The 19,734-nt window shown below is 43.7% G+C and overlaps 1 protein-coding gene across 2 annotated transcripts in view; it reads right to left on the bottom strand.

Moving 5' to 3' along the window:
* UNC13B (unc-13 homolog B) overlaps positions 1-19,734 on the bottom strand; it is a 212,014-nt gene that overhangs the window by 181,682 nt on the left and 10,598 nt on the right. For both annotated transcript variants that reach the window (XM_072030926.1, XM_038170586.2), the window contains exons 2-3: positions 5,557-5,586; positions 2,742-2,841 (exon numbers count right to left, since the gene is read on the bottom strand). In XM_072030926.1, the coding sequence (XP_071887027.1) occupies positions 2,742-2,841; positions 5,557-5,586 (130 nt within the window). The remainder of the gene's footprint in view (positions 1-2,741; positions 2,842-5,556; positions 5,587-19,734) is intronic.

Genomic DNA, 19,734 nt, shown 5'->3' with positions numbered 1-19,734 from the left:
CATCTTGGCCAAAAAGGAACCACTGCAAATCCCAGTATATATTTGAGCTTTGTCCCAGATATTCCTTACAACTTTATAAGAGAATGTTTTGTCTATAAGGCCATGTGGACATGGCATTAAGGGACATGGTTTAGTGGTGGGACTCAATAGGTCAGCCTGATGGTTGGACTTGATGATCTTGAAGGGTTTTTCCAACCTAAATGATTCTGTGACTATGGTTCGGATGTTGCTACTCAATACAGCTGAGCTAAGAACTGTCTACTTGCGCTGTCGCTGCTCTGCCTTCCCACTGCTTGCCTCCTGGGAGCCTGACTTTTATCTGATTGAACAAACCTGAAACAACAAAAATGTCCGATTTTCTGTTGGCTGGACAAGTATGAGGCCACAAATGGAATAGAAGGAAAGACATACTGTAAAGCTACATTCTTTGATTCAATATACACTGACATAGTAAGACCTGAAGACACCTGACAGGTTCCTGTACAGAATTCCACAGGACAGGTCACCAAATTTTAGAAAATAAAAGGACTTTCAGTGAAATGGCTTTGTTTGCTTTTGACTGTCTCCATTTCTCCACCTTCTGGTTAGACGCAGAATAGCTTCAAAGAACAAAAGATTTTAACTTGGTGTCCCTCCCTTCTCACATGCACACACAGAATTTAAATGAAAGACGTTTCTAACAACTTTAACACTCATTAAATCATCATGTTCTAACATTACAGTTTGCAGTTGCACTTCAGAGGTGCTTGTTGCAAATATTCAGCCCGTTTAAAGCTGCTTCAAAATTAGAAGATATCCCAGAGATGACACTGAAGTGCTTTGCTGATCTGGTAAAAAGCAAATCTCCAACACTTTCAGAGTCCCAAACTCTGCACTGCTACTTCTCACAAAGAGCATTTCTCATAAAGAGGAAGCAAAAACTACATACAGGGTTTAGAAAGTCTTTCCTAGGTTACACTGTATTCTACTGCACCTTATAAAAATGGTAAACAGAGACAGTAAAAGCACCCTTCTTTCAGAGAAAAACTCCCATGTTTGGAAAAAAAAAAAAAAAGGTCTTGTTATAAAGAAGCATCCCAACTGCACTGTTGCCTGGCTAAAGCAGAGGAGATAATGTTGAGGTGGTTCAGCTAATATTCTGCTTTCCTATTCCCTAGCAACTAATTACTGAGTAGCAGTGACCTTACAGTGTGCTAGCTGAACTCCTAGCTGCAATCAGAAAGCAGTTCCAAGAGCTGTCAGGGGAAGGAGGAGGAGCAGCCTAGAGCAGTCACCCAACACAAACAAGTGCCATGCCTAAATCACTGGTGAGTAGCTTCCCCGGTGCCTGGCCATGTTTAAACATAGTTTCTGACCATGGGTCAAGAACAAATCACAGAAGAATGAGTTAGTAACTCCGGTACTGGCATACGACTTGGCAGACAGGTACAATTCCCTGCCCCAACCTTTTCCTGGTCCTAGATGTATGGTAGTGGCAGCCACTGCCTCTGTGCAAAAAGGAGCTGAAAAGCTGAGAAGATGGAATTTGGGAGCATGTGTTTGACCAGACACTGAAGGACAGGCTCCAAAGTCTCCTTCCTGAAGCACACACCTCAGGTGCTGTTCCAAAAACAAACAACAGACATAAAACAAGAGAGCTGAGAGCACTGCTCTGATGTTAACACTGTACTGACCCAGGTGAAAAAGCTTGCTCAGAGGCAAAAGTTTCCCACTTCTGGCAGAGGTGAACCAACTGCTGCTGGATTGGGTAATGTGCTCACTAGGCCCCATGTGCATCTCTCGCTACGGACACTATATGAACACCTTAGTTCCACTCAAAAACAGCAGCACCAGCTTTGCATTTCACAACACAAACACCATAATTCCCCCACCTAACAGCAGCATCCAGGTCAAGTTCAGATAAAAGAACTTGGGAGTCAAGGATTTAGTAATCTCGGTTCACTTGATCTTACAAAGCTACAGAAGCAAAACCAGATGCACTGTCAATGAGCCATTCATTCACTCGAGTCAAAAAAAAAGACACCATTCTAAAAGATAATGGGAAATCTCTGGCTGTGTGTCAGGACTATGAGAACCAGAGCAAATCAGAGGTGCCAACTGCACCAGAAGCCCTGAGAGAGCTGGAACTGGTTCTGCTGCTCGTGGCAGGGACTGATGGCCCCTCAGCTTCAGCAGGGGAGCTGGAAAACACATCCATGGGCAGCAGGCCAACAGCAGAAAACATCAACACACAAGCCTTTAAAGGTCTGAAGTCTGATCAAGAATAGCCCCTGCATACAGGTAACCAGGATCACAGCACTGAAGCCCTGAGTGCACTAACAGGTCTTAATTACCCTGACCAGCCTCATCAGGAGCCTCCCACCACACCTTTGTCCCATGGCCCAGGATCTCCAGTTAAGCCCAGCGATAGTCCATCAGTCCTCACCTAAGTTGTGTTGCAGATGTGCTCGCTTCCAGCTGACCACAGCTGCACCCATGCCTGCCCATGGACTCCATCAATCCTCTGCCTTCCCAGCTCCACCTCAGCCTTGTCACTAAGGACCTGACTGGCAAGTGCAGGACTACCCCAGCCACCACTAGACAAAATCCTGAGCCTGACCTGCTAAATTCTACTCCCTGCTTGATCTCGGGGATGCCTCATTACTACAGGCTTGCCTGATGACTTATCTCTCAGCAGCTTCATGTAGATGGCAGTGCTGCCATCCCACAAGCACCTCACCTCCGCACAGCACCATACTTACAACATGAAGTCCTGTTCCCAGCATGGTTGGTCCCCTCGCACTGCTACCGTCGTGCTCTTCACGTTTTGCACTTTCAGGGTCACATACGTATTGAATTTATCTGGGGAATAAGAGACAAAAAGTTTTCTTCTTCAGTATACAATTTCGTATCATAAGCACAACATTTTAAGGTTTTCAGTCTGTACAGTGCATCCCAGAGGGACCAAAACCAAAAGCCCAGGTGGGAAGACATCAGTGGGTTAAAGACCCAAGAGTTCACGATGCCTTTCATCTTCCATCAAAGTTTCAGCCACTTTTCTTTTTTTTTTTTTTTTTTTTAACAAATTAATAAAAATAGATAGCTAAGCACTTGCAGTAAGTCAGGGACAAAGCAGAGAGTACAAAATCCTGAAGAACATTGCCACTTTGAGTGACTGCTTCCTGAAATGCAGATGAAAGGAAGAGACACTCCAAAGGAACAGGGCCCATCACATGGACTGTGCACAGCTAAAAATAAAACTTGTAAGAGATAAAAGCCAGAAGCTGTTGGGCTGATCATACTATATCTCTTCCCTTCTGACCTAACTACTTTCCTTGTTCCTATCTGATTTTATATCTATGAGTCCACAAAAAAAAAAAAAAACACTTACAGATGACTCAGGGGCAGACAGAAAAAAAATGAATTATGCTGAGTGTGCCAAAACTGATCTGTATTGGTTAAACCAGCTGATCTAGACAAATTGTGTTATGCTCACATTTTGACAAGACAGGGTTTGTTCAGATGTTTCACTTTTCCTATTAAATCTGAAGGAAAAACACAGAACAGCATTTTTTCCTAGTTGCTACTACCTCTTTGCTAATAAAACCAAAAGCAGTCAAGCGCAAACACACATGAAGTCTGAATCAGCATCTAAGAACAAACAAACTTCCTTTTAAGATGAGTTACTAACTCAGACCTACCAGTTTCAAACCCAGAACAAGACATCTACTAAGTAGCTAAAAAGCAGTGTACAAATTTTAATACTTTGATGTTCTGCTGTACCTATTCTCAGTTTACATCAGACCACCGTCCATTTTAATACTGCCAAAATCGACATTGCTGTGAGCTACTTTAGCGTGTCCCAGCATCGAGCTTCAAGTATCCTAAATGGACATGTAGGAAAGGGGAACTTCATGATCCAGAAACTGAAGTAGGAGTGACATCTCCCACTTTACATCTCACTTTACATCTCTCTCACTTATTTTAATGCCGTTTCTGTCTTATGATTTTTCTTTGCTGTTCCTAAGTGTTTCTAAAATCACAGCTACAAGTCTATTTTTGTCAATAAGCCTCATGGGATAATTATTTTTGTGGAAATGTTTTCTCTTTTCATTTTCCACCTTTTACCATCATGAGTTTCTTTTTCTATGGAAATAAAAATCCATTCCTATCCACTTTCATTTGTCATGTATTTGGTATACGTTTTCCCTGTTTCCATGTATTTTTCTTTTCTCTGAATTAATATGTTCTAGCCTTTACATTTTCTCCATAGATTAGGATTTTATGGAGGCTGTAATTATTCCTGTCACTTCCACATGCAGTTCCTCTATTCACAAAACAAATAAAACGAGCACAGTTTGATGGAAAACCTATGGCACTACCACATATGTAGTGATATCAAAATGTTTTCTGCAGTGTGAAGTTGGATTCCATCATGTATAGCTACATTGATTGGCACTGTCCTGGAGCCCTGGGCTTGCTGGTGAAGTCACACACTTCAGTTGAGCTACATCTAGACTACAGGACAAATACAGTCCTGAGAAGGGTTCTTACGTGGAAAAAGGATCAAGTACGTACTGCCCCCTTCTAGCCTGTGCATTCAGTTTTCTTATCCTGAAAAAAAAAATCGAGGTTGGTGCATGCACAGCTCTTGACCTCGAGTGGAATATGCACAAGACGACGGCAAAAGAAAATGCACAAACAAGAGACCTGGGAAGCTTTCAGCTATATAACCTGAGCACCACCATACAAAGAGAACACAGCTGAACTAATACATCATGAATAAAGCTCTGCAGTTGTTTTGGATCTAAACTCCTTACTAGGTGTTGTTCCAGAGGCCATACTTCATTCTTAAAAAGTTTCAGTAACAATATTTCAAACAAGTATTTGTAGAGACTTTCTGAAACTGATCTCCAAGGAGGAGAAAAAAAAAAAAAAAAAAAAAAAAGCAGACTGCTTATTCTTTTTGTAAAATAAATAAATCAAATTTCATTCAATAAGCACATTCATTAGCTACGGGATTCCTTGTCTAGCCCAGTGAAATAGATGCTTAGACTGCAAACCCTGGGTGCCACCAGCTGTTTTTATTTCATTATGTGGATACAAAACCTGGCAGATGGGATCTCAGTCCCAATCACAGCCAATGCAGACTGCCACCTAAGTGAATGAACCACTTCTGTGCTCCATCCAGCAGTCCCAACCGGGACTGAGGAGGCACTGATCCAGTCAGGCACATGGCAGTTCTGCCTGGTGGACATCTTCAGATCTTGTTTTGAACAGGAAAGGGGAGAAGGATGAGAAGAAAGGGCAGGGTGGGATGGGAAGTGGTGACAGTGAAGGAATCTTTCCTCGGCCATCACCTGTGTGGATGAGGTAAACAGGTAGATGTTTCTCAGTACCATGACACCAGGTCACATCCTCAGGCTGCCTGGACTCTTGGGGTGGCTTTTGCCCCTCATAAGGACAACACAAAGGAGCAGAGAGGAGTAGAGGAAACCTGGAGGGAGCATTGAGCCTCCTAGAGTCACCATGACTACAAACAAGGCTGATTAGAACAAGCAGCAGAGAATTGCTTACCTGGTGGTCCTTGGAGTTTAGCTTTTTTTACTGTAAAGAGAAAAAAAAAAGAGGCTGTTAGTGATTTTGTCCTGCTAAGGTTTCATTCAAGTGACAGTGTCACAGGATACCGTGTTAATTGGAGAACATCCCCCAGTAGAAGCCTTGAAGCTGGAATCTGTACTTATTTTCACAGTTTAACAGTTCTGGTGACAGAGCCTCTTCTGTACCCCATTTCACCTCTCTGAAATGATGCAATTAAAAGGAAATCATAGGATTGCAGTTTGGAAAGCAGTATGATATGACTAATGCAAGACAATTTCAAAACTGGTCCTCTGCAAACCAGAAAGTTATTTTGGGTCTTAGCAAAATGTCATTTCATACCCCCTTCACTTACAAGGTTACAGACACTCAGAAGAAATTGAGATTTCCTTATAAGCCAAGGATCTCTCTTCAGGAGTGCTGAGCAGACTCTGAACCACAACTCAAAAACAACCAAGCCCAAATAGTAGCCCTGGTATGACATCTGTAAATCAAATTAACCCATTACGCCAAACAAACAGCAGTCTGCATTCAAATGTCACTTTTCAGAGCTCTCCTCTGTTAATTCAATTCCAGGACAGTATTTATTGAAAACAACGGTTAGAACATAAAACAGCACTGGCTCTTATCTCACTGGATGGAGAAGGGTTCTGTCTACCTAGGGGAGATTTTGTTTACAGTTCTCTTCTGCAAGCTCACATCCTCACAGGTATTGCTAAGCGTAAGCACTAAGATGAGACATCTCCGGGCTCCAGGTAGTTTTCCCAGTGGAAAACAAACGCTCAGAAAACATATTTAACAAGCTAGGAAGCAAGATACACCTGAGAGCAAAGGAAAGGCTGAAGAACCGATGTAGTAAATTTCCTTTCAACAAAGCACCCGGCACTTACTAAATGCTTGCAGGGTCTAACTTCCAAGGTAAACACTCTAGATAGTACCTGTAAAAAGAAAAATAAAAGGCCCTTACGTGGTTACATGCACGGAGCTGCAGCGGGGCCTGATGCTGAAGAACACCCTTGCTATTTGATAAATTCTGCTTTGCGAGCATTTGCAGCTCAGGTAGGTGCTTGTATGAAGGGAATGCGGTACCAGTTACAGTGTGAGACAGAGAGGTTTTATACAAAAGTTTAAAGGGATGTAGCTTTTTGCTAGACTGCTATGGCCAGCAAGCCTTAGGTCCAAAATAAGGAAGCTCATTCTCTTCCCGTTTTGGAGCCTGAACCATTTCTTATGCTAAACCTAATGGTGCAAGGAAAAGATACAACGGTTGGGGCTGACTGAAGACATAGATTCCTTTTTGATCTCCCCAACAATCTGTTTAACCACTGAGCAACGGGGACAGCAATTTACGCATTTCCTTGGTGCCTTTGGATACCACAAAAAAACAGGTATTTAATGAGTAAACACTGTCCAGAAGGGGGCATACATCAGCTCACCTCAGGTCCTTCCCCTCTCCTTCCCCTTTGCAAAAGGGGAGGGGACACAGAAACTAGTGCATGTACTTGAGGGAAGGGGAAAGGCAGAAAGAGAGGGCAGAGGATGTGCATTAAGCTTCAGCTGGTCTCTCTCCCTGGCTGCAAGAAGCTCCAGTGCTGTTTGCAGGAAAGTGGACATACCCTCAGCACAGAAATCCCAGATTATTTGCCAAAAAAAGCAGCCAGAGTGGGTGAATATCCCCTGGACACGGAGATGGACACAGCCTCCACAGCAAGCAACAGGCAAGCACTTCCTACAGGTGTGTAAAAGGCACAGCAAAGGTGCAGCTCCCAAAATACAATAGGTTTGCTTCCCTGGAGGAAGGTTTTGTACCCTCACCAGCTCATTCTGTCTCACTTGAGCTGCTATGTGCCAGGTGCCCAAGAAACAACGCAGAGGAGCAGTGAAGTTGTCAAGAAACCCAAAGCATTAGAACTTAGTTACTCAGCGTCACAACAAAGACCGAAAAAACACTGCTGGTGGCTCAGCAGGAGGAGGGCAGACTGTAATCTAGCCACATGAAATACTGCCTTGTATAAAAGAAAACATAAGAAAGGAAACCATCCTCCAGAGCACTGGCAGTGCTAAGTTTAGAGATACAGTTGTTTCTGTACTGTCCCAAAGTAAAAAGCTGAAGACAAGAAGTCAAAGATCCAGATGAAAGATTTCCTGACTTACTCCCACTTATCCCAGGGGAATGTCTGAGCTCTGGGGAAGCAGCATTTCTAAGCAAACTGAAAACATTAAATCCCCTTTGGTTTAAAGCAGCTGCTCTCAGCAAACAGGGCAGTGCAGAAAGCCCAGACATCCAGAGGCAGACACGAAATTGGGCTGAGCCACAATCCTCCCACACCGCTGCAACCCTGGATGGAAAGAATGGCAGAGGAGGAATGAAAATGTTAAAAGATCAGAGAGGAAGGAGGCCTAGAGCTTTGACTGCCATGTGCAAGCGCTGCTTTACACAGGCACTGACATGCACCTGCTCCCTCTGTGCAAGCAAAGAATGATTTAATTGCAAGGGGAAAAGAAAGAGACTGGCATATCAGCGAGACACGTATTGCACCTCAATTCAAGGAGCGCTGGTAACAGCTATTAGAAAGCAGACAGACTGCACTGAAATAACTGGATGCAAACTAGACAGATGGGGGGAAAAAAAAGCAATGAAAATTGATGCAAGCATTCAATTCATCCAGACAATTTTCCTTGGGGAACCCTTAACATTATGGTGTTGCTCTAAATAGCAAGAAAACGTTTAGGTTGAAGTCCTGCCTGTGATGCTGTATTAAAACTAAAAAAAAAATAAATAAACAAACAAACTAGCTTTTCAGAGGCTCTGTGGTTGTCAGTTACAAAGGACTGGAGAATGAAACAGACTCTTAAAGGCTAGGAAAGATAAAATACAAGCCAGACATCACAATGGAGGTATATAATCATTGTGGGGTGGTGGAAACCCAACAGCAGGACAAATGTCAGAGAGCCACAATTTTACACAAATACTCTTACTACACACTTCTCCGTCTGATGGACACCTTCCTGACTATGTGCACCATACACCAGCCAGTGGATTAAAATCAAGCATGCCAAATTATTACAAGGTTTAGACAACAACCCCCTGATCAGGAACAGACTTGTACTCAGTTAAAGGGAGCACGGCTGCTCTGAGCATCCGCAGATTCAATCTCACCTTTAACATTTGCTTGCAAATCAGGGGGATGTGGACATGGGGAGTGCCTGAGCAGATGGCCGAAAGATTACATCCTCACTAAACCCAGCACATGACTTCCGAGCTGGTCACTCACCACACTACAACAAAATCCACATCCTTCCAGAGGCCAGTCAGGCACCACGGATGGGCTGTGGGAGAAGAGCAACGGAGGAGAGGAAGCAGTATGATTAGTGCTCCTAGAAAGAAAATCAATGCAGAAAGCAGAGCGTTCAAAATGCGTTTTCACAATCAGCAAATTGACAAATAGTTTCCTCTTCCCCCTGAAACATGAATGCAGCCTTAATGCGTTTCTGAGCGCAGGCCACGTAATCTAACTTCTACAGCCAGACAGCAGAATCGATTCCTGTTTCCATTTCGCCCTGCGCTCTCCTCCCCTCCCGCGGGTGCTCAGGCCTCAGTGCACGCTGATACACGGCATGAGGTGCAAAGGTTGCTCACGCAGCAGGAACGAGAGCCCACAGCAAAAGGCTCTAGCCAAAGAGCAAAAGGTACCAGCCAAGACTGAGACTAAACTCGGTGCCTGAGCGTCCTTGCAGCACACACACGGAACGGAGGGGACCCCTTTGGGAAGGGAGAGGCTGGCGTGGCGGTGCTCTAGCCCCTCAGGTCTGCTACATTTTCCATAAGCTACTGAGTCTTTGGTAGCTGCTTTGCTGTCTGAACCCTGGAGCAACTGCTCTAGAACACGAACTCATCACAGAGGCAGAAACTCAGCACCTCCTACACACTTCTTGAAAGTTACTTATAAAATCCACGAGACACCAGCAAGTGGTGTAAGACCGGAGCATCCACCAAGGTCTGTTCTGTCCCTAAGGATCCCACAAGTACCTTTCCTTCCACATCTTACGTGCACATCCTCACCTCACATTTGTGGGCAAGAAATCCTTGTGTTTCCCACTACCTGAATCCAAAAGTGTGCTCCAAGACAGAGGAAGCAGAGGCTGTACAGGGACCCTGACCCCAGCCTTGTTTCATATGGTCCCTATAAAAGCCCAGCAGCATCAGAGGTATGCTATTAAATGCAACAGCAGAACAGCAACACTGACTGTGACATGAAATCTTCTCATCCCTCTGTAACTCTGAGAAAGGAAGGTCTTGATGAAAAAATAGCTTAATGGTTTTCCGAGCCCGTTATGGGGATTCAGCATCGTGCAGCTACCTGGGCATTTCCAGCCTGAAACAGGTTTGGAAAGAAATGCTCCACTGCATTCTCACCCATTCAGATCTACGCTAGGTACAGAAGGAAAGGACGTTCCTGAATGAGCACAGAGCAAGAATAATTGTGCAGGAGCCCCCCCAGCAACCCAGAGGGGTTCGGCAGCACCGTGACAGCCCCTGCAGGAGCCGAGCACAGCACCCGCTTGGACTCCAACCCTGGCAGCAGCACAGGGCTGAGTTAAGGCAGTTATTGCAGCAAGACATTCCTTCAGCCTCAGGGCCAGGTGAGAGACTTAAGCCACATCTCTTACATTATGCTTTGTCTTTCTGCCAGGGAAAACAAACCGCGGGTTTGCACACAGCCATTGTTCCGCTGAAGCAGTGAGGAGAGTGCTTTGTGCGCTGCCTTCAGGAATGACGTGTTGGAAACACAGTGGGTACCTTCACGGACCAACAGACGTAAAAGCTGCGACTGTGTTTGCAATAAACAGAGGATAACGTTTTGTTACGGCTTGGTGTGAACAGCGGAGGGCTGGGCTGACCAGAAAACTGCTCTGGCAGCAGAAGGAAGAAGAGCAGAAACCCAGCACTGACTTCTATCAGCCCCAGAATAACTAGGGTTGCTTTTAAAGGCAGAATTTTTCTGACTGAATACCTGAAATGGTCCTTCAAAAATCCATCACCTGTTGGACTGCAACAGCTGTGGAGGGATCTGGATGGCCTCAGCAGCAAGGCACCTGTACCATGATGTTTACCTCAACTGAACTGAAAGATTTAGCTGCCTCAGTAAGCACTCCAGGATAAATGGAACAGAAACAATAGTGATTTATTAATTTTTAATAGTTAATCAAGAAAGAAACACTTTCACACTGCCTTTCGTGTTCAGGTAGCAAAGAGCTTTCCTCAATCTGACCACTCTAAATGCCCACAGGACAACTTGTCTCACCTTGCTCAAGGCATTGGGAACCAAATAAAAGCAAGGTGCGCTCATTTCAGCAACCAGCTGCATATAAAAATCATCTACTACCACTCTCAGATTCTCTTGGGCAAAAAAGTAAAAAAAGAGCTTCTATTCTGTTGCCTGCAGTAGCAAATTGATCTACCCAAGGGATTTCCCTTTTGCCAGATGTCTTGAGAATGAATTACAATCCCTCTTAATTCATGTGAATTAGCATCTTCCTGCTCAGACGATCTGCAAATTCATTACCCTGTCCAGAGACACACAATGCTACTAAATTTATTTGATTTACTATACAATTTTCAATGAAGCTTCCTCAAAGCCACTCCACCCCTGCTGCCCACAGCACTGTGACTTACAGCAGCTGGGAAACATTTAAATCCTTGGAAGGCTTTTCCAAATTCCTGTGCACAGACAAAATCAACCCCATTTAACTTTCAGGACAACTGTAGACAGCAAACACAAAGTGGTGCACATCCCAGTAAACCTCCCAGCAGCCAAACTTCACTAGTAATTCTTTTGCTTTATTGGTAAATCCTCTGGCAGTGTAGTATTTAGAGCCTGCGTGCATACAAATGTCCCAACCCACAGTCAGAAAGTACCCTGGTGGCCTCCCTCCACAGCTCAGACGTCCCCATACACTGGACCCGAGGGACATTTCCAGCCCTGAAGGAACACTGCAGCTGTCTCCTCTTGCCTGGTTTTGCTCTCGAATCCTCCCCTCAGCATTTGCTTCTTGCCAGAAGTTTCACAGCCTCAGGCTCGGCACCCCTTCGCCTGTACAGGCTGAACTTTGGTGAGCCAAGTACTGAAATCTATCCAGAAAAAGGCAAGCTTTTTTATACAGAGAAGTTATATGTCACTGTCTTGTCTAAATCTCCTCTATTACTGCCATAGCCCGTGGGCATCAGAGCGACAGCACAGCGGCAGGCTGTCTGGAGCATTCCCTGCTCTGTCTCATTCACACGAACTTGGAGAGGTGGCAGGGATCGTCACAGCCTACACAGGAATAAGAAAGCTGGCAGGACAGCATGATGGCACAATGATCAGAACAAAGACGCACCTATTCTGTCCAGTACGCAGCCTGATGACTTTGGTGAACCAGGTAATTTCACACCTCCTACAGATTCTGACACTTCTTATCTCAAGCTTCTGCACAAAGCTTGCTGAGTACACACAGCACAGCTCTACCTGCACCGGAGTTTTACAGTGCTCCACTTCTTCTGTCCTTACAACAAGGGTTACCTAGAAACTTAAACACAACAAATTTAAAACTTGCTAGAAAACCCTGAGAGTTGCAAACGTGCCAAACAAAACCCCGTTATCAAGGTACACCTGAAATAAATATCCAGCTTTGCAGATTCTTTCGACACAGGGTGCTTACAGTTTTTCTTTTTTGTTGTTTTTGTTGTTTTTTGTTTGTTTTATTTAAAACTCAACCCTCACTAGCAAAAGAAGCCTTCGTTTAAAAGACTCTATGTCTCTAAAAGACGTCATGCAACAGAAGGGGTGGCAATTCAATTTATTTTCTACAATAGTTTAAATGCAGAAGACAGTGTACGTAGGCCTCTAAACACTTTCAGTGACAAAATTGATTCAGACAGTTGGAGAGACATCTGGATCTCATTTACAGGTTAATCTGTTACCAGATTTGATTTGACACACTGACTTAACATCACACAGGTTTGCATGCTCCTGAACTGAAGTGTCATAGGCATTTGTGCTTGTTGCTTAACTCAGGAACTCACCCACCTGAAATATTCCTTGAACTACTTCAACAGCAGAAATTCACAGGTCAAGGAAATGTAGTTATGTAGTTAGCACACCCCTGCACAAACAGTGAAGGCAGGTCTAGAAACTTCTCAAAGAGTGCCCATTAAAAGGAAAATTATAAATAGTGCTACAGAATATGTGCTGAGGGAATTGGGGATAAAGAGGTTTCTTAGAACAAAAATCAAACTTGTGTCTCACAAAAACAAAAATAAATCAAAATCATCTTACTAGAAGGATAAGGGACAGGAAGAATAAAAGAAACTAGGTGTGCAGCTTGGAGAAAGCAACTGGGACAGGGAACAAAACACAAGAGGAAAAGGTTTGCAACTGGTTCTTTCCCTGAAGGGACAGCAAACATCAGACTTCCAGGATCCTGACACCAGCACCTCTCAGCAAATATGTATTGAGCAGCAAGGTCTTGCTGTTATTTGTTGTTTTGAAAACAAAATTTTAAATAGAGTAGTTAGCACTGGATAGGTTCACTGAGAGGAAGGGAGGGAACTCATAAAACTGTAGATCCCAAGACCCAGAACTCCCTTAATCTCTGAACTAGCAGAAGGATATGGCGATTTTACTTAAACACTGGCACAGAACAGGACCCACACTGTCAAAATACAACCCATATACCACGACCACTAAGGACAAGGGCTGTACTGCAAAAGGAATGATGTATTTTAAAAAACGTGCTCATCATTTTACCCCAAAACCTTCAGGAGATCTTATCAATAAAATGCTTAAAGCATTGACAAGCTATTTCATAAGCCACAGCTCACACCATTTATACACTGAGCATTAGCTCTTGGAGCTTCCTTACTGCACAGCAGAAGGTTTATTAAGTTTACTTACAGCTGATCCCAGAGAGAGCTTCCTGAAAGTCAGTAGGAAACATTCAACTGATTTCAGATAAGCAGCAGCTGAAATAAGCTTGACAACATTGTTCCTTCTGCCGGGGTAAAAAGAGAATATTCATGACCCATACAGCCAGAAGAGCTGGAAACAGATGCTGGGAAGCAGTAAAGAAAGTAGCAACATGCAATCCTTGAACTTTACAACCCCCTGTAACAGATTAGCACTGCTAGTGAATCCAAAGCCCCAACAGCCCATAAAATATTTTCCAGTTTTTACATGAAATAGAGTTGGAAACAGAACAAGTGCAGAAGCCTCCAATTCTAGGCAGCTTGTGTGGCTAAATGTTGTGCAGGAGCAAGAAGGAGGTGGAAGTGTAAGGGGAGGAGCGGGTCACATTGTGTTGGTGTTCCCAAAGCCAGGTGAGATGCAGCATCGCAGAAGCTCTTCCCAGGCACAGGGTTATCTATCCCCCTTTCTCCTGTGGTCCCACAGCCCAGCTGGCAGACCGCCAGCCTCAGGAGACTTCCCCAGCCAACACAAAGCAGATCAACCACCTGAGCCTCACGTCACCTTTCAGGTGAGGAGCAGAAATCGTAAGCCATCTCCTGCCAGCTTTGGGACGTGCTGCAATGACAGCTTCCCAGCGCCCAGACAAAAATCTTCCCTCCAGCAACGCATCTAATTACCCGTCCTTAAAGGCTGTGCAGAAACTATTAGCTCCAACCCTCAGGAGCCCCACAGCCTGTGACAGACACGGTGCCTCAAAGACACGCCAAGTCAAAAATGCTCCAGAGAGCCCTTTACCTCATTACTCACCTCTTCAACTTCTCTGGCAATAATCATGATCTCAATGCAAGCTGACAAGTTAATTCTGGCAAGACAGGAGCCAGCATACTGAGATGCTTATTTAGAATTGTGCTTTACTCCTGCTAACAGCCCCACAAAATCTGAAGAGTGAGGTCCCTTATTACTACCACCACTGTTTCTCTGGGGTAGATGCACACACAAGCCATCTAATCCCTTCCTAGCTTTGGCCAGACCTGGCACAGGCAGGCAAGCATCACCTCGGACTGTTTGGATCATCTGAATTTTTCTTGAGAGGTGGGAAAACACATACTGAAATATTGTTATGATATGATTAGCAAACCAGAAGCCTCTGTCTGAAGTTTACTAGGGGAAGACGGGGGTGGAGCAGAAGATGGTGATGGAGAAATATATTTGATCCTATTTATGTAACAAAACTCCTTTTAAACAAAAAGGAAAACTCCTTTTAAGCAAAAAGGCAACAGAGGTTGTAGCCAACCTCCCTGATCCTGGAGGAGAGCTCCACCTATACACACTTAGCATCCAAACATGGAAACCAGCTGATAAGAAGCACAGCTCGGAGAAACCCTCTAACATCTACTCCTTCCCTTCTCGGCTGACCAATGCAGACACGTTGCTGAAGATTCCCTGAAGTTTCTGCTCAGCAGCTGCTTTGAACTGAGCAGTGAGGACAGGAACAAAATCTCTTATTCAAATCATGGAGATTACGGAGAGGTTAATCCTCCTGACGCTGGCAACACAGACAGCTCTGTCAGGTGACCTGGTTCCCCAACCAGGAGGTGAGCTAAACAGCAATCCAAGCTGCCTCTTCTCTCCAATATCCTGTTGTAGCCTTCACCTTATTGTTAAAAAAAAAAAAAAAAAAAAAAGCAGCCTGGATACAAAATACTGGAGTGAGTTACCATGCAGGTTACCGGTTTCTCTTAACTTTTCAGTTTCATGATCAAAAGAGACAGCATCTCTACTCCTGACTCTGTGCCTGATTAGGAGAAAAAAAAACATCAAATCTTTCAGAATTTGCACATGCAGAAGATAAATACTACTGGGCAGAGAAGAAAGGAGGCTTCTAATTTCAGTGACATAAATTACCCTGCTTTCAAGCTCTGCGAGGATGAGAAATGCATTACTTTAAGTAAGTGGAAATGCCTTAATTGATACTGTGAACAAAACCTGCACCATTTAATTTCACAGAAGACAGACTTAAATTCATATATGCTCATAGCTGTCAATGACTAAGGAAATATGTATAACGTAAGCTGTACCCTAACACCAGAAGGCAGGAAGACAGACAACATATTGTCTGCTGGAAGACACTCTGAGCTGGTGAACTGACTTGGCTGGCAAACCAATAGTTCAACTAGTTTACAAGAAAAGCTTGCATATATAAAAAAAAAAAAGAAGAAGAAAAAAAAAAAAAAACACGAAAAGAAGAGAAAAACCTCATTCAGAAGTGAGTTCCTTCAGCAGTTTTATTTTATTTGAAAATGAAGTCCACCTCTTCACAATTAATTTCTTCCAGGACACAAAGCACATGCAGCAGCTGCCCAAGCCTCGTAAGCTGTCTCTGGTACCAAAGAAAGAAGAAAGAGCAGGAATTACAGATGGAAATAAAACAACTGGAATGTATTTCTCTCTCTTTAGTCAACAAAAGCACTGAAGTCACCTGTCTAGTGTCCTGAATGACTAAGGCTTCTATGCTCCCCAGGCAGATTTAGGTTCAACATGAAGCACCCTGGAGCAAAAGCTGCTGGCTAACCATACCAGCAGTGATCACCATCTAATCACAGCCTCCCTATCTTCAGGTAGTTTCACTGAAGTTACAGGATGGCAAGCAAGCAGCCAACTGAATGAACACGGCTAATCGTCAAGCTCACCTGAGCACAAGCTTGCCCTAAGAGGGACTGAGCTAAACAAATCTCATTGTTCAACTTCAGAAGTTTAACATACTTGCCAAAAAAAGAAACTCAAAAATAAAGCAACAGCATATTTGTGATGGATTCAGTAATATATATATATATATATATATATATCCCACCATACTACAGCAAGAGATAAGCTCCCAGGCAAGACAGCACCTGCGTTTTCCTGCACCAAGTAATGAAGCAGAATTGGTCTAATTTTGAAAAATCGTTTTAATGAAAATGTTAACATTATGTTATTTAAATATTTAATTGCTTTGACCAGAGACAACCGTAACATCTAGGAGACAGAACAAAGCTGACTGCAAGCACTAAGGAAAAGTAAAAGAAATACTTAGGATATCAGCTACAGTATAACTGAATGAGATCCCCAGACGAGAACTGGGAATCTAAGAGAATACAGATTAGAGATGAATTCTTTGGAAGCCTGATTTTACTCTTGGCATTCACAAACTGCTCAGACAACACTGGTTCTTGGATGACAAAGACAAATTCCAGAAGTTGGACCATGAGACTGGCACCAGCTTTCAGGACTTCTTTTGTTTTGCTTAAGGTCTTAAGATGCTAATCACTTACAATATTCCCTAGAAAGAAGCTGAAAAGGATATTTCAAGTTCAGGTTATAAAGACAGAATGTGTTTTCCAAAATCCAGCTACAGACTGATACCCAAGCATCATTTAGGAAGAGCAGCTGACTGCTCCCCGTGGCAGTACTGGTATCTGAAGGAGCTGTGTCTCCTGAATACACCAGCACTTACCATTTTTGTTTTGACACAGCAAGTACACAGAACTGAATCACAACCAGATGTTACTATTGACAAGGATTACACCCAAGACGGCTGTCCTGAAACCCATGTGTTTGCTTGTATTTCAGCCTCCATAAAAATTACACTGAAATTCCATCAGGGTAAATACCATTAGTATCAAAATCATTAATTAAAATAAACAGCCAACAATCAGTAATAATTTAGTATGAGCAAGTTTCCCCACTTGCTGTTTGGTTTCTTCTTAATAAAATGTGTAACTAAGCAAAATGGTACATCAAAACTTTACCTTTATATATATTGTTTATAATGAACAGTTGTCAGAGCAGGAACTCACACCCCAATGAAGTCAGTGCTGTGAGCATCACAAGACGGGAAGGGGTCTTTCTGGTTACCACCTCTAGCTTCCATTCTCATAAAGACCCTAGGTTCCAACCAAGGCTTTAATGCATGACACACTTATACCTACTATACCTTATGCCAATGTTATCCTCCAACTTAAGTGGCTTTTCCCATCCTGTGCTTAATTTCCTGAAGTTATTTCTGAACAGAAGTCATAGATCCCATCAATGCTTGTTTATCAGGTGGAAGAAGCCACAGCCTCCTGCTCTTCTCACTGGAAGGACTGAAAGGAAGGGAGAGCCAGCCAAATTTACTTCCACCCTCCCCATTAAGTCCTACCTGAGCTTGTCCATCCCAAGTAGGCTCATCCTGTGCAGGCTTCTACATTCACAGACAACTTACCCATGCCTTCGTCCTTCTCTCGTACCCGGAATACTTTCCCCAGCACACACAGCTCCACCTTTTCCTCTTCCCACAATTATCCCATACTGGTTGGCAACACAGTTCTGAATCACAAGAATTCCTCTTATTCCATGAAGCTCCTTGTTTTTCAGAAATTCCTGTTATTTGCCTTTACACGTGTAACTCCTCTACTTAATACCAGCTCCTTATGGGGTCACTTAATTCTTCGTGCATTATATTTCTCTACTTCCAAATCGATTATGCCATTAGGACTGGGCTTAGAAACAAGTTTGACACACACATTCCTACTTTTCTTGCCACACCACAAGCGGAAGACGCCTATCTGCTTTTCCCACCAGTTTTTTAATGTTAGTAGCTTCTGCTACAGCCAGTCTCTCACCCACCTTACGTTTCTTCTGCCAGTTCCAACCTTCTTCAAAGAGAAACATCTGCTGTGGTGATTGGCAAGATGCATGTTTTCATACAGAGCCAAGAGGTTAGCCCAGCAGTCTGCCTCTTGCAAGCCTACACCACATTTATACAAAATTACCTTCCACACCGCTTCCATCTATTAACCTTTTATTACTCTCACTTTAAACCTCAAGCTATCACAATCTCCTCTGCTTTTGAGATCAGGATGCACATATTGCCCACACTTCTCTCTTATCTCCTTATCTTTCTGCCACCCCACAAAAACCACCAATCTCCTTCTCCGATTATGTGATGCCACTGCTGGCTTACAGCAGCTACCAGACTTAGATTTCAAGCATTGTACATGTTAGCACTCTGGGCTAGAGCTTACCTGACTTATATTCATCAAGGTGTAGAAGATTTGCTCCCACCTTATACATCTCTGTATTGTTTTCAGCCCTCACAAGAAACAACTGCAGCTCAGGGATCACACCCAGCTCATCTTTACACCCTGTCCCTATGCACTGTGGCCTGATTCCTTCCTCTGCGAGATGGGTTGTTTCTCCTTTTCGTGTGATCAAAGCACCTGCTGTTACCTGTTTTAACATCCTTTGCAAGAGCTCTCCTCTTCTGCCGAGTTGCAAACCCCTGCCTTATCCCTGCACTTCCTGATCCCCAAGATACATCTTCCTTTACAAACAGATTTTTCTGCCCACACCTCACATAGGTTCAGTGTTTGCTCACCGTATCCTGACACAGTGATCGGGTCAATCATCAGCTCTGGGGTCATTTGCTAGGAGAAGCCTTTCCTTGTTATGTGAGATGTTAATATTTGCCCCTGCAGCTTCACAGACTTCCATGTCTTCCTCCATATCCAAGCTCCTGACTTCACCAAAAGGCTTCTATATACTTTTTGCAGGTGCTGGTATACAAGTTTACCTCTTCAATTTCCCCTAGGTTACATTGTGGTCACTCAAACCAAGTTCAAGTCCACATCCAGCATCTCCTCAGCATTCTCTGTGCTGCTTAAAGCCACAATTAAATTTGCCTTGCTCTTAGGGCCACAGTCACTACGCAATGATGAAACCGGCAGGTACCACAGCCCTGTACCCAGCCCTGACCAACTGCACGCCTCTGCTGCGGGGAGTTAGCCTGCCACACTGACAATGCCCAGAAACACTTCTCTCTAACCACATTACAAGATTTCTACCCACATTTAAATCCTGGACACCGTAGATCTCCAGCGTTACCACAGCAAAATCTCTTATCGGCTCTTCCCAAAGTAATTTCAGCCAAGCTGGTTCCCTTTTATCCACCCTAACGCCACTTTACAATTCTGCATCCCTAACGTGGCAGAATACTGCCACCAGTCACCTTTGTTGCTCTCTTTCCAGAGCAGGGCATCCCCTCCAATATCTCCATTCCCATCGTAACCCCTGTCATTGCTGCTTCAAGTCCTACACCAACAGCTCCAGCACCACCACTTCAGTCACAAGCTTCCCAAAGTGATGTTTAAGAAACGGACTTAGAAAAACTATTAATAAAATGCATTTC

Source organism: Anas platyrhynchos, chromosome Z, assembly GCF_047663525.1.
Source record: "Anas platyrhynchos isolate ZD024472 breed Pekin duck chromosome Z, IASCAAS_PekinDuck_T2T, whole genome shotgun sequence".
Lineage (NCBI taxonomy): Eukaryota > Metazoa > Chordata > Aves > Anseriformes > Anatidae > Anas > Anas platyrhynchos.
Note: the sequence above shows the minus strand (reverse complement) of the source record. Positions and strands in the feature narration are given on the sequence as shown.